The 22,980-nt window shown below is 37.8% G+C and overlaps 1 protein-coding gene across 1 annotated transcript in view; it reads right to left on the bottom strand.

Moving 5' to 3' along the window:
* Window positions 1-22,980, bottom strand: part of COL25A1 (collagen type XXV alpha 1 chain) — a 130,671-nt gene that overhangs the window by 80,063 nt on the left and 27,628 nt on the right. Inside the window, exons 4-6 of the mRNA XM_085546631.1 lie at window positions 11,389-11,415; window positions 11,197-11,223; window positions 48-119 (exon numbers count right to left, since the gene is read on the bottom strand). Of these exons, the coding sequence (XP_085402757.1) occupies window positions 48-119; window positions 11,197-11,223; window positions 11,389-11,415 (126 nt within the window). The remainder of the gene's footprint in view (window positions 1-47; window positions 120-11,196; window positions 11,224-11,388; window positions 11,416-22,980) is intronic.

The following is a 22,980-nucleotide window of genomic DNA, read 5'->3' as shown; positions in this document are numbered from 1 at the left end:
AAACTGAATGTACAGAAGAACTAGATTCCAGCGAGATGAAGCACTACCTTAATGAGGCGGCGTTTAATGAGCTGCTGATCAGCAGAGAGAAACCCATGATTGATTTTAGGAAACACCATCTGATCAGGCAGGTGAGGTCAAAGGTTGAAGATCAGAGATGAGAGAATTGAAGAATAGACATCAGAAGGCCCGAGAAAGAAATAAAGATACATTCATTAGATTTGTAATAGCTATTATAGTTATATGAACTGGTGCTTCTGCCAGAGAGAAACTGTGCTTTTAGCCCTTTGTGAACTCATTTTTTTCTCTAATCGTTTAAGTCCTTTCTCCCCAGATTTCACAGGAGAATTCTTCACTTTATTTTTTTTCCCCCCATTATCTAGGCTCTGAAAAAAAATGAGTATTTTTGCATGTTGTTCTCAGCAAAGCTTCTAGACACAAAGCACCAGTTCAACCTTCAGTCAGATTTTCTAACCAGCATATCGTGCCATGAACAATGGTGTCATTTTAATAGGGATTGGAGTTCCATCTTGACCAGATTGCTCAATTCTTCCTGCTTAATTTGCAAATGCATTCTGAAAAATCAGCACATACAGATTAAACTTCAGATATCTAACACGTATAACTGACTCTTTATTCAACCAGTACAGAGTTCACTGACATTTTCAACGCTCCTGTATGCCTCAGAGAAGCAGAAGTACAGAAAATTCTCATCTGAAATATGAAATGCTGACCGAGCACATAGAACACGGGTGCTGCCAGTGTTAATGCTGTATGCAGTTACAGATTTGACCCCACACTTTGCATCAAAAACACATATGCTAATGCAAAGGCAGAGAGGGTTGACTTAGGTCCACCATAAGGGTTCATGACTATCGTGCAGTAATGGTAATTTTTTCATGCGCACTTTTATGCTGATACAGAGAGACCTGACTGAACATGTACATGTCAACCACAAACCTTGACGGTGAGGATCTGATTACTGTGCAGAGCAGCAACTGTGGGGAAGCCTGGCAGACCCTAGGGACACAACATAACATGGAACCAAAACAACACAGCACAAACATCACAGAGACAATTTACTGACAGACAGACAGAACAAACACTATCTTTAGTATACCCCACATCGCCTACTGACAGGAAACAGCCTCTCTGTCATATGGTAAACAGAATTAAGCTTGCATTATAGGTGTGTGTAGGTTGTTACTTCATGACAACAATACAAACAGATTTTTAGAAGGAGCAGTTGCATAGAGGTGACTCCTTAAAATTACAGTAAATTATTAGGATTGTTTGACAGTTGTTAGGCTATCAGCCAGCCGATGACTGCACTGTTTCTCCATTAAAACGTGCTACAACCCTTCAAGACAGCTCTGCAGAAAGCTATGATTCTGGGTTGCTGCAGAACTTGACAGCAGTGACAGGGAATTTTGAGGCACTTTGTGTAATTACCATCCTGCTCCTCACATTCTGTTTTACATACGACATTCAGCACATAAACTGATGATACAAACACAATTATAAACACTGAACAACGATCTATTGAGAGATTTGGGGGAGTCCACAATGGCCAAGGTTAATATTTTCAACATATACATAATGGCATTTTCAAAACCAGGGTGAAATTTTTGCCCATTGAGCTCTGTATGCTGCATGTGGTCTCTCATATTCTACTCTACCCACATGTGCAGAACTTGATACAAAAAAAGAAAGATGTAGTAATTAGAGCCTGCTGTGAGAGCTTTGCTCTCACTTCAGCACCTTTCTTGCGCTGCCTACTAGGGTGCAAATTAGGCTTCCTCATTAAGCTGAAACCTTGTACTGTTGAGCAGGACAGGTCTAAATAAAGAAATCCCCAAGTCCTCTAGATACAGCACCCTATCCTGAAGCAGAGGTCTTCAAAGGTTTGTTCATGGAGTGCCAGGAAACGGCTAAGACATCAGGCTGAGGCATACAGGTAAAGCACTCTGGCATGCCTAAAATTCCTATGTGCATGGATACAAGTGTCATTTCCATGGCACAGCCCTGCTGTGAGGCCTCAGTGTAGCCAACTGCAGAGCTGCACCTACAGAAGGGAAAGCTGAACTTAGCTCTGGCTGCCAGACAATGCGGCTTTCATTAAGTCCTGCACTAAGGCTCTGATGGGGCAACCCCTGCAACCGTGGGGCAGTATGGTTTGCAGTCCAGCCAGCCTTGTGGAAAGCAAAAACAGGCAAGAGCAGCCTGACAGCTACATCCATCTTTCACCTTTACAAGTATTTGCTCTGTGCATCGCCACCTGCAATCATATCAGACATGTTCTGGATCACAAAGACCACACTGGTCTTCCTCCCCAGGCCCCCTAAAAAGGCAGAGTTAAATTCTGATGCACACATGTCCTTTGCTAGTGCAACTTTATTCTTGAAACACGCTAGTGAAACTGAGACTCTGCAAGCGGATCCCATCAAGTCAGAGGCAGTTTTACCAGCTTTCCTACTTTGTTCTGATGAACCTGGCTGTGGCTAACTGCACTGCCCGATGACCTGAGATCTCCTCTTTAGAAACAAATAAAAAGAAAACAAAGCCAAAAAGGGTATAAACCACCATACATTTCAAGAAGCTCATTCTTAAGACATTGCTAAGGCTGAAATGATACACCATTTAGAAAACAGATGTATCAAATTTGCATTTATCTTATTATGGAATATAAGTTAAAGAAGTTATTAAATGGTACTGTGCCAGAATCTTTACATCTGTGACTCATTAGTCCTGCTGTGCACATGGTTCAGTCTTCTTTAAGCAAAATCTACAATACCCACATAATGGTAATGGGTACAAACAAGAAAACTATAGATCTAAAATCTGAGCAGAAAGCAATAAATTTTAGTGTGTGCTTTTTTTTTTTAAATTATAAAAGGGATAACCAGAAAATCTTCTAAGCACTTTATTTTTAATCATTATTGCATGATAGTTTTTATAGTTAATCTTAAATGCGGCATATTTAGAATGGGGAAAACTCAAAACTCATATGAGGTTTGATTCATTTCATGACAAATTTGAAAAAAAAAACCTGAGAATTAATTCAGGAGATACTTCGCAAATGTTGCTTTGCTTTTTTTTTTTGTTTCTTTGTTTTGAATGTTTTGTGTAGCTCCACAAACAAACATTTATGTGGAGCATTTCACAGTTCATTTTCAGCGCTTCCCTACACCACAGAGACAAGTTCAATAGTATAGCAGTACTGCAGACTGTACTGGTATATACAACTGGAATATCAACATAAACCATCTATGAGAAAGGGAAACCATCTCCTTCAGCAACAATGTTTTCCACCATGTTCCAAAGTTGAACAAAACCTTCTTTCTATTTCCCAAAATTGATAATCTCAGAGCTAACAGCTGGAAAAATGCAATGTCAGCTTGGACCTAGATCATCTTCCCATATGAAACAATTTCTGGAGAGGTCAGAAATAGAAGAATATTAAATGGAACCCAGCAAAGAAATTACGAGTGCATGGTTTATGCATGCGTGAGAGGTTTTAGAAGGCATTGCATCTTCTGGCATTCATGAAAGCTTATGTTGGCAAACAATACACTTCAAAAAAGGCATAAAATGATCTATCCTTTCCACAAAATGAGTTCTCTTCCTTTCCTGTCACTCTGCTATAAATACCCCCTCAAATATCCCCTAGATATGTTTTATTTTTTTTTTCTATCTAAAGTTGTTCTCAACGACAGATTCTGCGTTATTCAGTTTTCTCTTTATTTGGCTTGATTCTTGAACTGCGAATATGAACAGTTCTTGTTCTACACCCTGGGAGGCCCTCACAGAGCACAAAAGACTACAGTGATCAGCAGAGGCCACTGGCCCACTAAATTCTGCTGACAGCAGCTCAAGCTCACTCCGAAACACTAACTGGTAACAATTTCTACATTAACACATTTCATGGATGTCCGCTGCAATTTTTGCCCAAATGCCAAGCAAAACACAATGCTTGGCAAATACTAACAGGCCCATGACTATATAGTGCAGTGTACTGCTTGCCCACCTGGAAATGTAGATGAAGACCACTCATTCCCACCATGTAATGGTCACTGAAAACACTAAAGAATGACAGACCCTCACATAACTGTCTGACTCTACTTTGGTGAAATAATTCTCCTGTTACATCCATCACAGTGTTTAGAGATGTCATTCCCACTAGGAGTCCTAGATTTTTCACATGCTCAACTTTGTGTGTTGGTCTACAGCAAGGTCTAGTCTATAAGGTTGTCATAACCCTACTGTATGGCAGATATAAGAGCAAACATAATTTCAGTAGATTTACACTAACACTGTGTACACTCCATTTTGAATTTTGCCTTTGCTCAGTACAGTAAATGTCACAGTCCTCCTTAGGATTTTCCTTCTGACCTGCCAATAAACCCAAGCTTACATGTTCCTGTGAAGACATGGTAAATGAGACAGGAATTACCACCTGCTGTTCACTTGCACTTCCTAAGGTTACAGCCAGCTGCTGCTATTTCACATCAAATCACACAGGCTTCAGGCCAGAGTGATCTTGACACCCTTTATGGCTGCTTTCCTCCTCCCCAGCACCACCTCCAGTTCTAATTAATCCCTTAGACTGAGTGGCAGTCCTGCAGCTAATTATTTTACCTGCCCTGGGGAACACAATGTTTGGTATCACCCTATACAGTGCCATGGACTCTCAGCAGGCGCTCTTTTATATAATCCCTTTTATCATAACCGCTGCTTTCTCCATCAGCAGATCTGCTAAGTAAAACAGCGCACCACAAGACAAGGATCCAGGATTTTTTTCACTTAGGTAATAATTCAGCAAGGAGTTATAATCTGAATACATCATGCAATGATTTAGACCTTGTATGAAAATAATCAAAGTATTATGTCCTACAAACTAGCATAAGCCCCGACTAAAAACAGTTCATTAAAAGGGACGTGTTATTTCCTATAACAACCTCTATATTTTCACAGTGAACTCTGCCTGACGCTACGCTCATAAAGAACAAAACTGGATAAAGCTTGCACTTGACTATTTTAGTCCTATTATTAGATGAATTTTCAGTGAGGTAAACATCTCCATACAACTCAGAAGTTCTGATGACCATAATCATAAAAAAATATCCTTCTTGGAACCATGCAAACTCTTACTGAAGCTGATGGTAAGCATCTAGTAAGATCCAAGATAGGCTGTGCTTTCCCAAAATCACATTGGTCCTCACTGTAGAAATCTTCAATTCAGGCTTATCGTGTTTCTCTTCAAATGTTATACTCACTGTAGTTATAAGAAGCAGGTGAGTGGTTCAAATCACTTCTGTGATGTTTGTTAGACCTGGGGGAAGCATTTTTCAAGAGCTGGCTTTGATCAAACTGCTCTAAACTCAAGTGTTCAGTACTGTAATACTTTTGTGGGACAGCTGTCATTCTAGATGGAATGTCTACATAATGTTTTCTCGGTCACGGGACAGATCTTGAGAAAGAGGAACAGGATGTACAGACACTTCCTTCCTCACCATTCCTCTGGCATAACTAAAAAGGAACAAGATGCAAACTGATGAGTGGTGAGTAAAGACATGCATTGCCTAGCTCTTAAGATGGAAATGACAACATCCTTGTCTTGGGAGCAGGTATGTGGCACTCTTCTCTCCAGTGTCACAGCTGTTCTGCATTCCCCAGCAGTACCTCATAAGCCAAACATCAAAAGCATAGCTTGGCCCTGGAGAGTCATCCACTGCCAAAAGAATGCTCCTGAGAACTCTGAGCTGAGGCACATCTCAAGTCTGAGTGTTTCAGTGCTTCAGATCAAGTGAGCAGCCTGTGCAATCTGAGTTCCTTCCAAACCTCACTCCCATTTGATTCTCTGCTATCATGTTAATGGAAAACAGTGGAGTCAGAATAGCCTAAAACTGGTCAATTTGTACAGACAAGTAGTCCCAGAATACTATGTAAACACCCACTTTGATTTTTTACAGATAAGGCAATAACGTCTCAGAATTAACTACTTAAAGGCAAGCTGGCATTAAACTAGATATTGGGAAGCTTTCTCTATGAGTTTGCTTTAGTCAGTGTTACCTTAACAGAAGGAATTGCGTAAGTTTTTTCAGGCTTCTTATTGTGGCATAATGGAAGTATAGTTCAAAACAGTGGTTAGATATAGTTTAGAAATAGATCTTGCTTCTACGCAGGACAATGAAAAACAAACAGCTATATGGGAAGTCATATTGCTAAAGCACGAACTTAAAGCAGCTCCGTGTGAATTATGTTTGATGTAACGCTTGAAAATAAAACACTTTTAGACACACCTAAGAATATCGCCTAGGGAACAACATCTCTGTATCACCACATTCACTGATTTTGACAGAATATTCACATAAAGGAAACCAAAGACTATTTTTATCATGAAATAAAAAGCTGGGAACAACACTAATTTCTGATAAGGAAAGCTGAGAAGTCCTTCTATTTAGGCAGATAAAATTCATGAGGTGTATTTATAGAATACATAAGATAAGCGTTCAGCAGGACATAATCAAACATCACCAAGGACAACCGTGGAAAACATCATCAGAATATGTTTAAGTTATGCAAAGTTACATTAAATTAACATAATACTCTGACTGGAATACTACATGTATTTGCTTTGACAAAGATGTTGGATGTTGCTTTGTCAAGATGTTGAATAAAGATACAAACAAGGTGCCTGTTTGGAAACAAAGCTGCTTGTTACGTTGCTGGTTTATGTGCATTTGCTACTACTAGTAGTACCTCAAAAAACTGAAGTCTTGCCTTTAGCAAGGGCAAGAAAGATTAATTTACATACTAGTACCTTATTTTATGAAGCAAAACTGCTCCTTTCCAAAAAGAAGTGCTAATCCTCAAATGAAAAAAAGAAGACTAAGTTTTAGAAGAAGGCAAAGAGTTAATGATCACTGGTTATTCATCAGTGAGCAATTAGTACTTTCTGATTTATGAATGAAATACTAATTCTAATGATGATTATATAGATTTTCTATTTATTGTCTGAAGGAGCAGGGAGCAACTCCAAGTATTTTTTTAATATGTTCCTTAGAGACACACTAACTAAGGATAATATACATGCACATTAAAAAGAGACTTTATTTTTCTTTGAAAAATAAGTCAAGATGCATTCCTTAGATATCTTCAATTTCCCTTTAAAATGAGACTTATTAAATGCACTATCCATAATGTAACAAGTGAAGCAGTACTTAAGTTTATGTTTATAGCCTGTGCTTATATCAACATAGGTTGCTCTAAAAGCACTCTCTTCTAATTATTTCCATGGAAACTACAACAGATACAAAATGCACAATAATACTTTTTGATAGAGCAAATTCCCACCAATGAAGAACTGTTTTTCAACATAGATTATTATGGGGTCCTTTTTGCTCTGCAATTCCACCATTAGCCTATTAGTGCAGATGAGCTCATTGAGAAGCTCTTCATTTTGTGGTGTGACAGCTGGTCACAGCCATTTGGAACGTTGCTAATCTTTTGCATCACTATTGCTAGTGCTGAAATGCACCACTCACCCTGTGACATCGTGGGCCACTAAAATAAGAGGTGTTACTTTTGGAGCAGCCCTTTTATAAATCCATGTATGTATTTCAGTAAATAGTCTGCTTCCAGGCCTATGTTGTCTATGGTAGGCAAATTTTAAATAGTTTTCCAGCACAGAAGAGTAGAACCTGCAAAATTTCTATTGCAAAGCAGTGATTTCTCTTCAGCAGGCAGTAATTAAAGAGTTAATATACTAAAAGTAAACAAGAGGGATGAATGGGTTAAATAGAAAAGCACATTATCTCAGTATCTTAGCCTATCTGGTTTAACAGTATATAAAGAATCTGTTTAACCTTTAAGACAATAAAGGTTATCTCAATAAAATAAACTCCTGAATACTTTTCTTTTTTCTTCTCTACTTAATCTCTTCTGTTGCAGAAGTTTGAAAGATTTTATCACTTTTGTGCAAAGCCAGCAGCTGGGGAAGTTTACTTACATAGACCAAAAGGAGAGAACAGCTTTGTGAAAATCTGTTAGTGTGACATCTTACTGTCCTAAAACCAATTTCAAGCAACTGCTAGCTACTGATTTCCAGACCTGATAAAGAAGGAATCAAAGTGCATCTAAAGGACAGAAGATACTTGATACATCAATTAAGAAAGGACAACAATATGCTGATCAAGACAAACAGTTCTAGCCAATCCACTCCTAGACATTCACTTCCATTAATCAGGGTACAATCTCTTCTGTGTACGCAGACCGTACAAAATGTTCAAAGCCTTTTTTTAAACTGAGGTAGAGCTCAGCAACTGGAACAAGAGGTGGTTTGATCTCAGCATTTATTCTTATAGCCCCAAACCTAAAAAACACCCTTTTTCATTTTGCCATGGCTCAGCACAGTAATGCAAATCTGAATGACACATCACGGGGCCATGTCCTCTGCAAAAAGAAAAGCATACAAAAGACTTCTTGTTTTGCATTTGACCTAAATGTTTAGTCTGCCAGAATATTAAGGTAATAAGTAGAGATCTGATATTAAAATGTTTAACTTTTTTTTTTTCCAGTTCTTCAAAGAAGATCGTGACTTTTGAATATACCCACCACTACCTTATCTGCGGTCTCACGAGATCGAAGCAGTATTAACCTGCTCTGTTCAAATGCAGAGTCAAAGCATAAACTTCTACATCATCCACATTACTGGAATGCTGGTTTTGCTTATATATGGACATAAGTGGATTACATCATCTGGTATTAGGAACTACAGCCCTTCCACCATTTCTGTAAGATAAAGGCTGGTCAGCAGCTATTAATTCTGAATACCTACTGACTTCTGCGCAGTACTTGGAGGGTCCGTGTTCTTTTAGTACTGAACTGGATTCAAACAATATGTAAAAAATGTCATAAAACAAATAAACTTCAAGCTCTTTATCTCTAAAAGATAAATCAGCTCTCAGCTGTCCATCACCTCTAGACATTATATCCAATTAATCTGCATACTTGTCAAATCCAAATGCTGATATCATTCCACAGTCACTTACAGGTGCAATACTTCTCTAAAACAGAGAATCATACCACAGTCACCTCCAAAAACATTTGACTTATCCAATGGTGAAATACTATGTGCAAAGGTAATCAACCAGTTTCAAATGTATTTAGTTTCATTTGGAGCATAACTGGATGACACACATGATTTCCATTAATTGCACTGTAAATCTCCTGGCACAGTAACCCAAGCAGGCTCACCCCAAATACAGTTATCAGAAGGGATAACTGCTGTACCACGAAACAAGAAGTGGTCAGAGGCATCATAGTACTTACTACTCCTGAAATATATGGAGAGGAAAGAAAAAGAAGCTACTGTGTAACACACACAAATTCACTCCAGGAAAAAAAGGTAAAACAGCCAACCAAACAAATAAATGAACATGATGACTAGGCAAATTAAGCTACGTGCATGTTTCAAAAACAGGTACTTTACTACAGCATGCATTGACAAAATAAACAGTGAATGAAGCTGCTGCTAGCTTACAAGGTGTTATTCACATCTTCTTTCCTCTACTGCTGACCTCACTTGATTCCTCTCCTCTACTAAAATAGACTCAACTGGCATATGCTTCTGTACTTAAGACTTTACGATGTCCTTAAACCCAAACTTTTTAGGCTGTTTTTTGGTAGTTAACAGCACTTGATTCATTAGTAACACAAAGTAGTCATAGCCATGATCAGTATGGTTCAGGAAGGACTCTGCTGCTCTCCAGCAGGGGGGTGTGATTTGGTTAAGCAGGACACATAACAAGACACAGAGGTCTTGGAATGGGTCCACAAAAGAGCAACTATCAGAGCGCATCTCTCCTATGAAGAAAAGTTGGGGGAACTGGGCTTGTTTAGCTCAGAGAAGAGAAGGTTCTGGAGAGACCTCACTGTGGCCTTGCAATACATGAAGGGAGCATATAAACAAATGAGGGAGAATGACTGTTTACATGGGTTGATAGTGATAGGACAAAGGGGATTTGTTTTTAAACTGAGAGAGGCGAGATTTAGGTTAGATATTAGAGGGAAGTTTTTCACACAGAGGGTGGTTACACACTGGAACAGGCCACCCAGAGAAGTTGTGAATACCCCATCCCTGGAGGCATTCAAGGCCAGGCTGGATGTGGCTCTGAGCAGCCTGGTCTAGTGGGTGGTGACTCTGCCCACAGCAGGGGTGGGGGGAGAGGGGGTGAAACTGGATGATCATTGTAGTCCCTTTCAACTGAGGTCATTCTATGACTCTATGAAACAACAGAAATTGAACCCTGTAGGCAATACAACACTAATAACACCAACACCAAACTCAAATAGATAAATATATTATGACTTTATATAATCTTACTAGCTGAAAAAAAAAAGACAGTAAAATAAAATTACAATTTCAAAATATTCTGCATTCTTTGCAGAAAAAGTTTACGGTTATGTAAATCTTCTCAAAAATGCAAGTAAAGAAGGAAATCACTGTAATATTAGAACAACATAACCAAACATTTTCTAATGAAGCACAGATGTAAAGAAGAATGAACTGGCATAGCCAACCTATCTGAAAATTTTCCCCTGTATTCTTCTTTACTTTGCTGTTACAATAAACATGATGTTTAAAATTGAAAGAAACTTTATATAACTGAACAGTGTTCTGTTTAAGTGTCTAGATGTGTTTAAGAGGTGATAATATTATCATTAGCAATACTAAATACATACATTTTAGGAAAAATGATCTAGTACATGCATACATATTTGCTTACAATTCACTAAATAATAAAAATATGAAATCAAGAACTACATTTATTATATATTCACTGACCCTCTGCACTGTGGGAGCCCATGCAAGCCGTGAAAACATTGCTGGTGAAACTGAAAGGTTTGGTTAGGAAAGCCAACTTTTTCATAGCAGAGCAAAATCACTGAAGCCTGCTTCCACTCAGAAGTTTTATATTTTAATGCATTACTTACTGCCATTACTCAGGTCTTCTCAGACGCTATCTGATCACATTCAGTATTACTGTCCTGCAGACACTGACTTCAACATGCAGGGTAAATGCAGCTAATAAGCGTAATTAGCTCAGACAGTGTATTTAATTTAGTTTTGCGCTAAAGACTAATTGCCTACTCAGCGAAGGGGAAGTGTAACATTTTTTTTAAAATGCTTACCCGAGGGCCCTGATCACCTTGATCTCCCTGCAAAGTGGAAAGATGAGATGATAGGTTTAACACAGCATCTGTGTGCTACCCAGCTCTCTTACATCATCTAACATTACACTGGGTCAATACAAACTGTGTCTTTAGTTCATGCTGCGACGTATTTCCATTCACCTGGGAAGTGTCACCCATATATCAACTCACCTTCTCGCCTTTTGGACCAGGAGGGCCCTGAAAGAAACAGAAAGTAAGAATTAAAGTAATGAATTAATGACACTGGTGAAACTACAGGATGCTACAAGAAAGACGTGTGAGCAAACCAGTGATTTCTGCATAACAAAGTGTTCCCTTGTCATTTTTTGCACCAGATGCCAGTGGTATTCCAGAGACAGCTTCTTTGCAGTAATAACTATAGGAACTGTGCAATTATTCTTTGAATACTTTGCTCGTTCCATCTGCTAAATCAGACTGCAAAACTATGTCTGATATGGCAAAATTTCTATTGATTTCAGTTATGGGTAACAATTTATCTCCTGTTAGATAATAAATGTTTTCTAACACTGTAAAACTTCTTTTCAAGTGCAATTAATAAATTCAGAGGCTTATAAATCTGCCATTTATTTTGGCACCCTTTATAGCTTGGATTGCCAAAGAGAAATGGATTAAAGAATCTAAAAGTAGTGCTTTCATATCTATCTTTGGAAGCACTGAAGTTGATGTTTAGTCTCAAACATGCTATTTTAGGTAAAATAAGCTCTTTTATGAGAAATCTATGTAACACGATTCTGCAGAAGTAATATTTATTGATACTTACCACCAGAAAAACAGAAAGGCAACAGTATCACAAAACAGCAAGGTCCTTTAATTTCCATTTTTATTGAGCACCTTCCAGAAAGCTACTCACATGTTTCTGAAACTACTTTTCAGGTTAGTGTCTCGTGAGTAAAAATGCTAGCAAGTCTGCAGAGAACCAGCTGCTTACACAGAGCAGATGCAACCTCCAGCTTTCTGAAAGATGCACAGGTGTTTCATTATAAAGAAGGACCTGAGGTACTTATGAAAGAAGCTGGAAACAGAAAAGGAGCCACCCAAACTAGATGGCCCACTGTTATGACAGAAAGTGCTGCATATGCTTGTATGAGTACTGCATGTTGAACAAGAAAAGGCTGCAACAGAATTAAAAATAATTGAGGTTACTGAAAAGAGTACGCTTGGGCAGTTTCACAACTTGCACTTGTAAAAAAATTCATGTGGCCCACATAAATGCAAGTTCAGGGAAGATCAGTCTGCTAAGTATTTTAGATGCGATCAACCACACGGAACTCTGATAATTCCTACTGCAGCCAATTTTCTGCTTATTTTTAAGGACTTCTGATCCATGCCAGAGAAGAGCACCTACTGCTAAATCTTTCAGGGACAGATTTAAAAAGCACATGCCATTCCTTCCACAACCTGCCACCTCTACCTGCTGCAGAGGCCAGTGACAAGTCTGCTACCTGGCCTCCCCTCTACCTTAGGGAGGGCAGAGCTTATTGCAAGCTGAGTTGAAGCTGCCTGTGCCATTAACTATGGCCTCTGCTCCATTTTTGTGCTGCCCTGCAAGAAATTGGCCTCCTTAGACACAAACCAAGCAAAATCAACAGATACCTCTGCCACACATCTTAGCTCTTTCAATTCATTCATTTTATAGGTCATCTCATATACTATGCCATCAACCTAACAAGTTTGCACACCCACACTATCGGTCACACTAACTGCAGAGAATGGGAAGAATTAATCACTCAGTACAGGCCACTACTTTTTGTTTGTTTTACAGTGAACACAGAGCATAAGCCGAGAACCATGGCTATTCTACCTCCTTGAATTATTAAAACATTACCAACAGTGAATATCTTACTGGCTGCAAACTGCAAATAGCATGACCTCCATCTGCTACAGTCAGAGTTGTATTTCTTGGATCTTAGGCATGAAATTACAGATTGCACAACATGACCAAGAGAGTAGACAGATGATGGACTTCAGATCTTGCTGTGACCATGAGAGATGTTACTGCCATCATCCAAACATTCAGCGCTGTCCTTACACTCGTGGGGGTAGCGCTGTTTTCTGAAGGGCTTTGGATAATAGCTGACTTAAGGTCAGTTGGTTCCAAGTAAGATGCCCAAGACCTAAGTAAACTAAGCTGGCTCAGTGGAACAGAAACAAAGAGTGCTCACATGAATGCCTTCACCAGCAAATCTTCAAACAGCTAGACCATATTCCTGATACAGCTGCTGGCAATATGCTCAGCCAACTCCACCCATAGAGGTGCCCCTAGTGTGTTCCCTGCAGATTTTCCTTTGATAAGACGTCTCTGAAAATACAATCCACACCAATGTTTTTTGCCCTTTATTATTTAATGAGACAATCACAAAATTCAATTAAATTTTGTTCTCCTTTCTTTAAACACAGTTTTCTGAAAATTATCTGTCCTCACGGTATTCAGAAACCTATTTTCCATTCATTTCTCTCTACAGGGCAAAGCACGTAATTAGGACCACTTGAAGTTTGCACTCCCCGAGTTCTATTAACTCACCCTTTCAGGGCACAAGCTTTTTTTGTACAAAGCTTTCATCAATATATGACAATTTTATTGTAGCAGAGGTTAAGTACAGCAGTTTTACAAAGGCCGCAAAAGCATTTTTGGTGTGAACATTCTCACAAGTCTCTGCACTTGCATTTCTAATGCATCTCCTTTGCACTGTTTGGCTTAAATGAAACAAACAATCCCTAACAAAAATAGTTCTTTTGGATGCCATCAAAGAGAACCAGTAGGGTTTTGCTTAAAGAAAGTTAATGCATTTTTGACATGGCAAGGTCACCCATCTCTGGCTCTTCCCTCACTGTTTCAATTGTTTAAAAAGAAAAATTCCTATCCTCAGTCTTTGACATCTTCTTTCCATTTGTGCTAAGAAATTCTCCCAAGGTTTTTAGAGCAGAATTTATTAGTGTGTGTACACTGAGCAGAGGAAGGGAAGGAAAAAAAACCTGAAGAAAAGCTGAGTTTGCGGGGGTAGGGTGTGATTAGGAGTTGGATTTGTTTAAAGGAAGACAAGATTTCTTCTGTTTAAGGCTGCAGACACAAAGAACTGAGTGAGTAAAATAACACTGGCTTTTCAGGCCACAGCATAGACATCCTGCTTTTTTCCCAAGGAGACTTCTGCACTTTCATTTATGAGATGGCAGAGATCAAGCCACTAGCTGCTGCACAAATGTGAAAGCATTTTGTGTAAGTTATATGAAACGTCTGAGGTCAGAGCATTTTTGAAATAACTTTACAGTGTTTTCACTGGAAACAGAGGCTCTTTTCTCAGAGTGTAATTATCTGCTCCAGACTACTATACATTTCCAAAGAGAGTTTATAGCCTGTTTCACATAAGGAAGGCCTTGTAAATCACAAACACATGCAAAATCTGCATTCATAATTAGGCAACAAATGCTACTGTTTTTAAAGCAAGATCTTCTAAAGCAGACTGAAAGGTCTCCAGGCACCTGCCAACCAAGAACTGAAATCAAGGTCAAATACATTCAACAGTCATGTTCAGGATTATTGGCAGATGACTTTTTTTTGGGGGGGGGGGGGGGGCGGGGGGGGGGAGAACAGGATATAGAAGCTATCAAAATCTCATTTGTTCTCTGATGAAATCCTTACATTATTATAAACGTGTGCAAGGAATGGAGGGGCAAGAGGACACACTGCTGGAAAATAGGAGACCAACACTTCTGGTCTTTACTCAGGCAATATTCCCAGCAGGATTAACTAGATATTTGTGAGTGTGATCAGCATGATTTTCCATATAACTGGTATTTTATAATTCATTTCCTGAAATAAGCTAATTTTGCATTCCACACTTCCAGCTATTGCCTCCTTCATAATTTTACAAGTTATGCTTTGGGAGAAATTTAGATTAGATGTTAGAAAAAGGGTGGTGAGGCACTAGAACAGGTTGCCCTGAGGAACTGTGAAAGCCCTATCCCTAGAGGCATTCAAGGGCAGGCTGGATAGAGCCTTGAGCAACCTGGTGTAGTAGGTGATATAGTGGTTGGAAATCCTGCTCATGCCAGGGGGGTTGGAACTAAATGATCTTTGTGATCCCTTCCAACTGAAGCCATTCTATGATACATTCAGGGGACACTTTCAAGAGACAGCATTTTATTTATATTAGTTCTGCAAACATTCAGAAGGTTCTGAAGTCCTTAACAGATACACATCTTTTTCTATTGCTACATATCCGTCTTTAACTATAATACAGCAAGTTCTACCATGACTTCGCAAGCAACAATAGAAATGCAGAAATGAAAATACTAAGGGATATTCTGAAAGGAGTTTAAAAAAACAGCAGTGTTTCCAGTCTAGGTCAAAAGCTCTGCAGACTTGGCAGAGGAACTGACAATTTTTGTGACAGTTAGATAACACTGCATAAAGAAGCTGCCTGTATCCAGCTGTGAAATCAACTGGATTGTGATCCCCAGGTCCTGGTCAGATCATCTGACTTCCAGATTCCTAGGGAATTGGAGATGCCAAACTTAGCAGCTCCAACCAGAGCTACCACAGCACTGTCAATAGCAACTGCTTAGGTAGGCACCACCTTTATTCTCACCAGAACAGAAACAGCCATGGGTTAAGGCATCCTGACTGAATGCATCTTGCAAGATTCTACCTTCGTTTTCATTTCGGATAAAGCAACACACAATGCATTCACTACTACAGGCAGTCACAGTATCCACAGTAAGATTGGAACTGGCAGCATAAGAGAACAGTGGATTTGTGGAGAGGAGCATTGAAGTGAACTGGTCAGCCTAATACTAACTAGGCAAATTCAAGAAGGAAGCCAATTTGACAACTTAGTTAAATATATATTTACAACTGCATGAATACATTAGCTAAGTCAAGTAAATTCCTGCAGTTTACTGAGGATAAAAGCTGTTTGCAGCAAGTAACAACATACTACTCAAAAAAAAGTCTGATTTTTGTTTCTTAGAAATCTGGCTCATGACTTTTGCCTTTACCAAATCACAAATTACTGAGTAGAACAACATCCCCCAGTCTAACCTATTGATGTTCGGGAATTGGGGTTAGATATAATAAATCACAAGATAAGAAACTGCAAGGAGTATTAAAATATACGATATAATTTCTAAGCTCCTATGCTTATAATCTTCTGACCTCCATGCAAACCCTGAGCTACTGAGCAATCTGGTTTTGGCATTTGCTAAACTTGGCATTGTAAGTATTGGCTGCAGAAATGGCCAATATCACACCTCACATAAATTTTACAAACATTTACAAGAATTTCCAGTGAACCTGAACAGCTTCTATTTCTAAAATTATATTCTCTTTTCTTACATATAATTTTATTCTTTTCATGGGATATGGCTGACTCATGGTGAAGCCTTTAAAAAACTGAAAAAAAAATACAATAACCACAAAAAGACTTACTGATCTTTCTTTGGCTTCCCTTATATTCTCCAGTTTTTGTTACAATTTTCCAAGGCAGAGGAAACAAAACCTTCACATTTCACACAGTAACTGTGTCTGACTTAATAAATGCTATGTGAAAGGATGTAACCTGAGAACACAAAATTGATATACACATAGCAATCTGGATAAACATCTCAGTTGTTGATGTGAACATTAAGTGAACTCTGCCATAAATCCATACATTTGTACTCAGAACTCTATGATTTACTCCAATACATAAATCAGGCAGGTTCATACACTGCAGGGAGAAGAGCACAATCTACCCAAAGTGCATCAAGCGAAGGTGGACCTTACAATAATTGTAATTTAGATGTTTTTAGTTCTCATGCAGTGGTTTTGTTGAGATCAGGACGAAGAACTTTCTCAAGCCTTAAAAAGTTGCTCATAAAAATAATCAGATAATTAGACCAGCTGCAAATGGGTTAGTGGAAAAATAAATAAATAATCACTCCTTATCCAGGAAGAAACATAAAGCTCAGTGTCCCATATGAGTCCTCATTCTTTATCCAATACCATTACTTTCATTCTTCAATCAAAAAAGCTGTCCTCTTCTGATCTCTTTTACTCCTTCAGAAAAACTTTTTATTTTTAATTTGCAAAACCACAAATGTCTACACAAATAACCTAATAAAAATTCCATAGTATCTAGCTTGGGCAAGACAAATCAAGGATCAGTCATAATTTAAGCAAATACATTCCAAATGGCCTATTAAATCTCTTGTGAATAGAGTAGCTACTGTACATGCCAGCAAGACCAAGGATGTAATGGCAAAAGAACTATCCACCAGAAGCCATTTTCTTGTCTTTAGTAAAAAAAAGCCTCCTAGCTAACATTTATTGTTCATTACACTGTACGGTAAACACTTACTAAACATAAGCCCTCACTACCTTGTGAAGAGTATGCTTTCCTATTCTCCCACTTGCTGTTTACCAATATTAGTTCTGATGCAATACTGTAAATAAAAACCAAAAATCTCACCACACAAGACAAACAGCACATAAAAACAACAGACTAGAAAGTCTACTATTTACAAGTCTCATCTTACAGGCAAGCATCCCGAATTTGTAATGTCATTTGTGCAGGGAAGATGTGAATACATAACCTTAGGCTTACATTAAGGACAGAAACCTGTAAGTTTTTAGCTTGCCCTGCACAGACAGCTGAAAACGCAACTGAGGCATGCCCTGAAGAATCAAAATTCCTCAAACTAACTAAACACTTAGTTTAGTTTAGACAGTCTCTTCCTTTTCCTTTCCATGCACTGAGAATAGATACTTGGAGTCCCACACCATCCTTCACCAGACTGCTGAGCAGAAAATTATTCTTCTGTATCCTGCTATATCCAACAAAACCACATGCTTGCATCCACGCACGTGATAGAATTCACAAGCAAGACCGCATTTCTATCTCAGTATTCACTCAGTAACTGAGAGTTTACATCACATGGCAAAAATCAATCCAATATACCATTGCTGCTACAGAACAAGAAAAAGGAGTATCAATAGATAAAGGTATTAGAAATCATGGGCTTCTTGATAAAAGTTCAGCAGTTGATAAAATTCAGTAACAAAATAAAGTGCAGTTGACCAGGGCCTTATAGTTTCATCAGTAAATATTCACTGAAGTCTACAGAAATGACCCCATGGGAATTCAAGGAGCAATTAATTAGGCAGCTATAAACCTACATGTCTGGGAGACAGGAAGACAAATGAAAGGCTGCTTACAGATTTTACAGTAAAAGAACCAGAGGGTAAAGTGTTTTCCAGATAGACTGCTTCACCATTTCCACAAAACTACATTTATTGTTGTGTCAAAGTACTGAAGCAGGAAAGAAGTTACAGCTATAAACATGTTTTATTGCCACAGACTTGACATCTTTTATTTTGCATTGAGTATTAAAAAGGATATGAAACAATGGAGAAAAATATCTAGATCTGCTTAATATCTCAATTATCCCCTTTTATTAGAATAGCAGTAGCATGGTAAAACTACAGAGGAATTTTTAGTCACCTAATGAGGATGTTATCAGTAAGCAGCCAATAAGCAGATTGTACCAATATGGGGATACTTTGCTCTAAAGGTATGACGTATATCTGCTCTGAGGGTCAGATGCTTGAGCTACTGATGCCTTTAAGTCAATCAAAACATTCCACTTTATGGAAGCTATTAATACAATTAATCAAAAGAAAACTTGGGAAAACAACAATAAAACAATAATAAAACGTTCTTGAAATGAGGATCAATACATTTTTTGGAATTTAGTGCTTATAAAACGGTAGGAATGACTGAAGTATATCCCAACTTTCTTCTACAAAACAAAAGAAATTAAAGAAAACAATACACCTCCTTCCGATCAAACTCCTGAAAATCATTTTTTCCAGATATTTTAGTTAGAAAATACACCATGAAATATTTTCATACTTCCTCTGGTAGATTTTTACCCATAAGCCAATTCTCTCTCATTCCTAGAAACCAAACAGCTCCTTGCAGAGAGTTAACAACTTCCTGATATTTTCAGGAATGGTAGATAATAATCTAACAATCTAACACTTCCTTTATTATTACAGTTTTTGCCTTATCTATTTATTTATTTATTTATTTTTTTAAAGCCTAAAGCTTGAACAGTACAGTAACTTCTGTAATTTAAAGACCTCTGGTGTTTGCCTGGTTACTTATTCTGAAATAATTCAGCTCAAATGACAGCATCTTTTAGATATTTAGCCTTTTTTTGTGAGCCTTAAAAGATCTTTTTTGATGAGGATGACAGGCTGAGCCTCAAGAACTTTGAAAAAAAAAAAAAAAAAAGAAGACAAAAGAAAGTAACGGAATAAGTTTAAGAGCAATGGAGATTCACCACTGCTGTCATTACCTATGCACTACAAGAGGAGTGGTTTTGATCACTGAAATCACATCATTTCTCAGCTTTCAAATCCTGCGGATCTTTCAACTGTGCTCATCCATCTGCTACTTTGGAGAGAAATACCATGCAAATATGAAGTAGGCAGATCATCCTATGAATACCAGTAAGGTTAAGGAGATCTACATATTTAATTAGCAAGGTAGGGAATTCTACCAAAAATCATAAACAAGCAGACAGTGAAACAAATAAGCCAATTCAAGGGAAAAAATAACTTGATTGCTGTGACTCAATTTGTTCTCCTCAATTTGTTGTTTTCCCCATTCTACCTTTTCTCTCTGTATGGAAGGAACTGAAAAAAATCCAAAATTCATTACTGAGAAACTAACATTAATTGCAAATTGGTTCTAGAGGTCTGGTATACTTTTAAAAGAATTTAATTCCATACCTGCTGTCATAACAAGACACATTTACATTAAGGTAACAGAAGCTGAATTTGCCTAATTGAGCAAAAACTGGCTACCATACAAGTACTGTAGCCAACATACACATGCTGGATTTCAACACTAAAATTAATTTCAGCATGATGATATAAGAAATTTTTTATATGGGGCTTCACTTCCATTCTTCCGTTCACTGCAGTAAACCCAAAGTCATCACATTTATTCCAGTAGCAACAGCCCTAAGTTTTATGTATATATTTTTCAAGGCATTTCATCTTAAGCATGCACTTTTTATGTTTACACTTCGCTACTCAGTACAGGATACATTTGTTCATTCAAGGATGGGTTTAGCATTATTTGCAAGCAAGTCATGGTTCCGTAATTTTTGCTATTGGTATTCCACATCATAACAACATGCGAAGTGCCGAGAACTACACGTCCCAGAGGACCTCACGGTCGGAGAGGGAAGCTCTCTCTCTCACTGCCTGGCAGCAGGTGTGTGTGTGTGTGTGTGTGTGTGTATTTCCAAACAATGGTGGCTTCAATTTCAAAGTAGGCTTCTTGGTCTTTGGAAACTTCTCTCTCTCATTTTACTTGATTTATTAGCGTCAATTTCAATCAGATTGTATTATATTGTGTTATCTTGTATTCCAATATCATAGTTAGTAAAATAAGTTTTTCTCCTTAGACTGTTGCTGCTTCTCTGTTTGCTTCCTCAAGCCTAGTTCCCATCTCCCTACCCCTTTTCCTTTTTTCCCTTCCCATTTTGTTGGGGGTCAGGGGGCTTACAGGCCTACTGCCCCCCTGTCACGAACATAGATTGATCTAGATAACTCCATGACAAAACATTACTATGAAATACAAGTGGTAAAAAATAAAAAAGTAGCATGTTAGATTACTTAATATCACGGTTAGTAGGGGGACGAGAGCAGTATATACTGGTATAAAGCCATAACCATGTAAAATACTGCCTTAGGGATAGAAAGGCTTCTAATACACAGCAATATAACTTCCTCAGCTTAAGAGCAGTGAAATTATTCCACCATCTAGGTAACCTGAGGGTATGCTCAGGCTTGGGAAAAAAGGCATTTTAGTCAAATACCAATTTAAACTTCCCTGAGGATTTTACCTATTCCCATCCACCCTTATATCTGCTGCAGTGCTTTAAATTGTTTCTGTGTCTGCCAAGCATATCACAGCCAATCAGCACCACCCAAACAAATGTTATACAAGAACAGCTTGACAAATAACAATTAAAATCCATACAGGACAAGTCCATCTGAGGCAATCTGTAAGTAACAGTGATGAAAGATGCCTCCAAACTATTCTATCTACAACTGGCTGCTAGAAGAGACAAAGACTTTGACTCTAAGTCATGCTCAGTTCTTGATGGTAATGTATCAACCTTTAATCACAGATAAATTTTGGTTAAGTGAAAGAGTATACAAAGATAAAGGCATAAAAATTATCAAACGAAGTAACACATACTAAAATAAGACAAACAAATGGTAGTGGAAAACTAAGCCTTTCATTTCTCGTTGTCTGTTTGCTCACCTACAGCAGGAGAAAACTACAATAACATCCTTCAAACTGCTATTTTGAGAACTGTTCAGATTTGTAAAGTTTAAGCTGAAAAAGTAAATGTTTCAGAGTTCACATTTATATTTTGACAACTCTGTACATCTTACTGGAATCACAATTCTACATCTGCAATTACTTTTTTGTACTCATATATGCCCTCTTAATCCATGCAGCACCATACTAAATTAAGGATTACAAGTCATTTTTGCTTCACAGTTCTTCACTTACTGTTGGAAGATTTAGTACACCCCGAGTTACTGGAATGACAAAGTGTGATTTCCTACAACACTTATGCTAATGCATGCAACAAGTGAGGTAGACCTCACTTGAGTAAAGCAAATATTAACAACTCTTTTCAGAAATTAATGATACCAACATAAGATAGAAAAGTCTCCCTTATGTTTTCTTTTTGAGTTTTATGGTGTTTTTTTTTTGTTGTTGTTGTTGTTGTTGTTTTTTGTTTGTTTTAAAATTAAGATTTGGATTTACAAAGTAGCAGTACCACAAGTGGTCATTATTTGGACTACTGAGATGAGGTAATCAACTTTAAATTTCTGGGTCCAAAGAACTTGATTGTTCTAAGAATCCATCCTCCAAGCTTTCTTCATACACTACATAGAGCTACTATGATGTTCTTCAGATACAGAAAAAGAAACCTTAGAAACAACAGATCTTGCACTGTGAAGATGGCCAGAGCTGACATTAGATTGCATGAAGAGACCTCTCTACAGAACTCTGTACAGTGAATATACTAATTTTGTGTTTACAGATACTCAAAACCAAATTTGAGTTCTTATTTCCTAAATTAGAAAAATGCAAATCTGGCATTTTTAAGAATCAGGAAAATAAACTGGAAATAAATTGCCAGTTCCAGGAAAGTCATAAATATGACATTAGATGTAATTTTAGCTGATCCTGGCTAAAGGGTGAGGAAATAATTTAAAAAAAAAAAACAAAACAACAACAACAAAAAAAACAAAACATGGGAAGCTGAGCACAAAATCCTGTACTGAAGGAATTTACTTTGTTCATGCCTGAACTTACTCCTCTTGGTCTTTTTAATTAATGCGGATGCTTCCATAGTGTTGGTGCAACTAATAGCCCAGAATCATCTGTACCTAAATTTCCAATTGTTTCCTCCTCAAAAAAGCAAAGAATCTATTTTCAGTAAAACCAGCTGCATAGCTGCAAAGACATTCAACATTCACAGCTATGTTGATTTACACATACATAATAAAGTCTACCTGGGGAAATTGAAATGTTTTTATATTTTACAAGTTTTTATATTTTTACAATTTTATAAAGTTAACTTCAATTATTATCAAAATAGAGAAACCAACACTTAACCAAACAATTCCACAAATTCCTTATGGGAAGATACATTCCACTGTAT

The sequence above is a fragment of the Coturnix japonica genome, chromosome 4 (assembly GCF_054131305.1).
Source record: "Coturnix japonica strain WE chromosome 4, WE-NBRP24, whole genome shotgun sequence".
In the NCBI taxonomy this organism is placed as follows: domain Eukaryota; kingdom Metazoa; phylum Chordata; class Aves; order Galliformes; family Phasianidae; genus Coturnix; species Coturnix japonica.
Note: the sequence above shows the minus strand (reverse complement) of the source record. Positions and strands in the feature narration are given on the sequence as shown.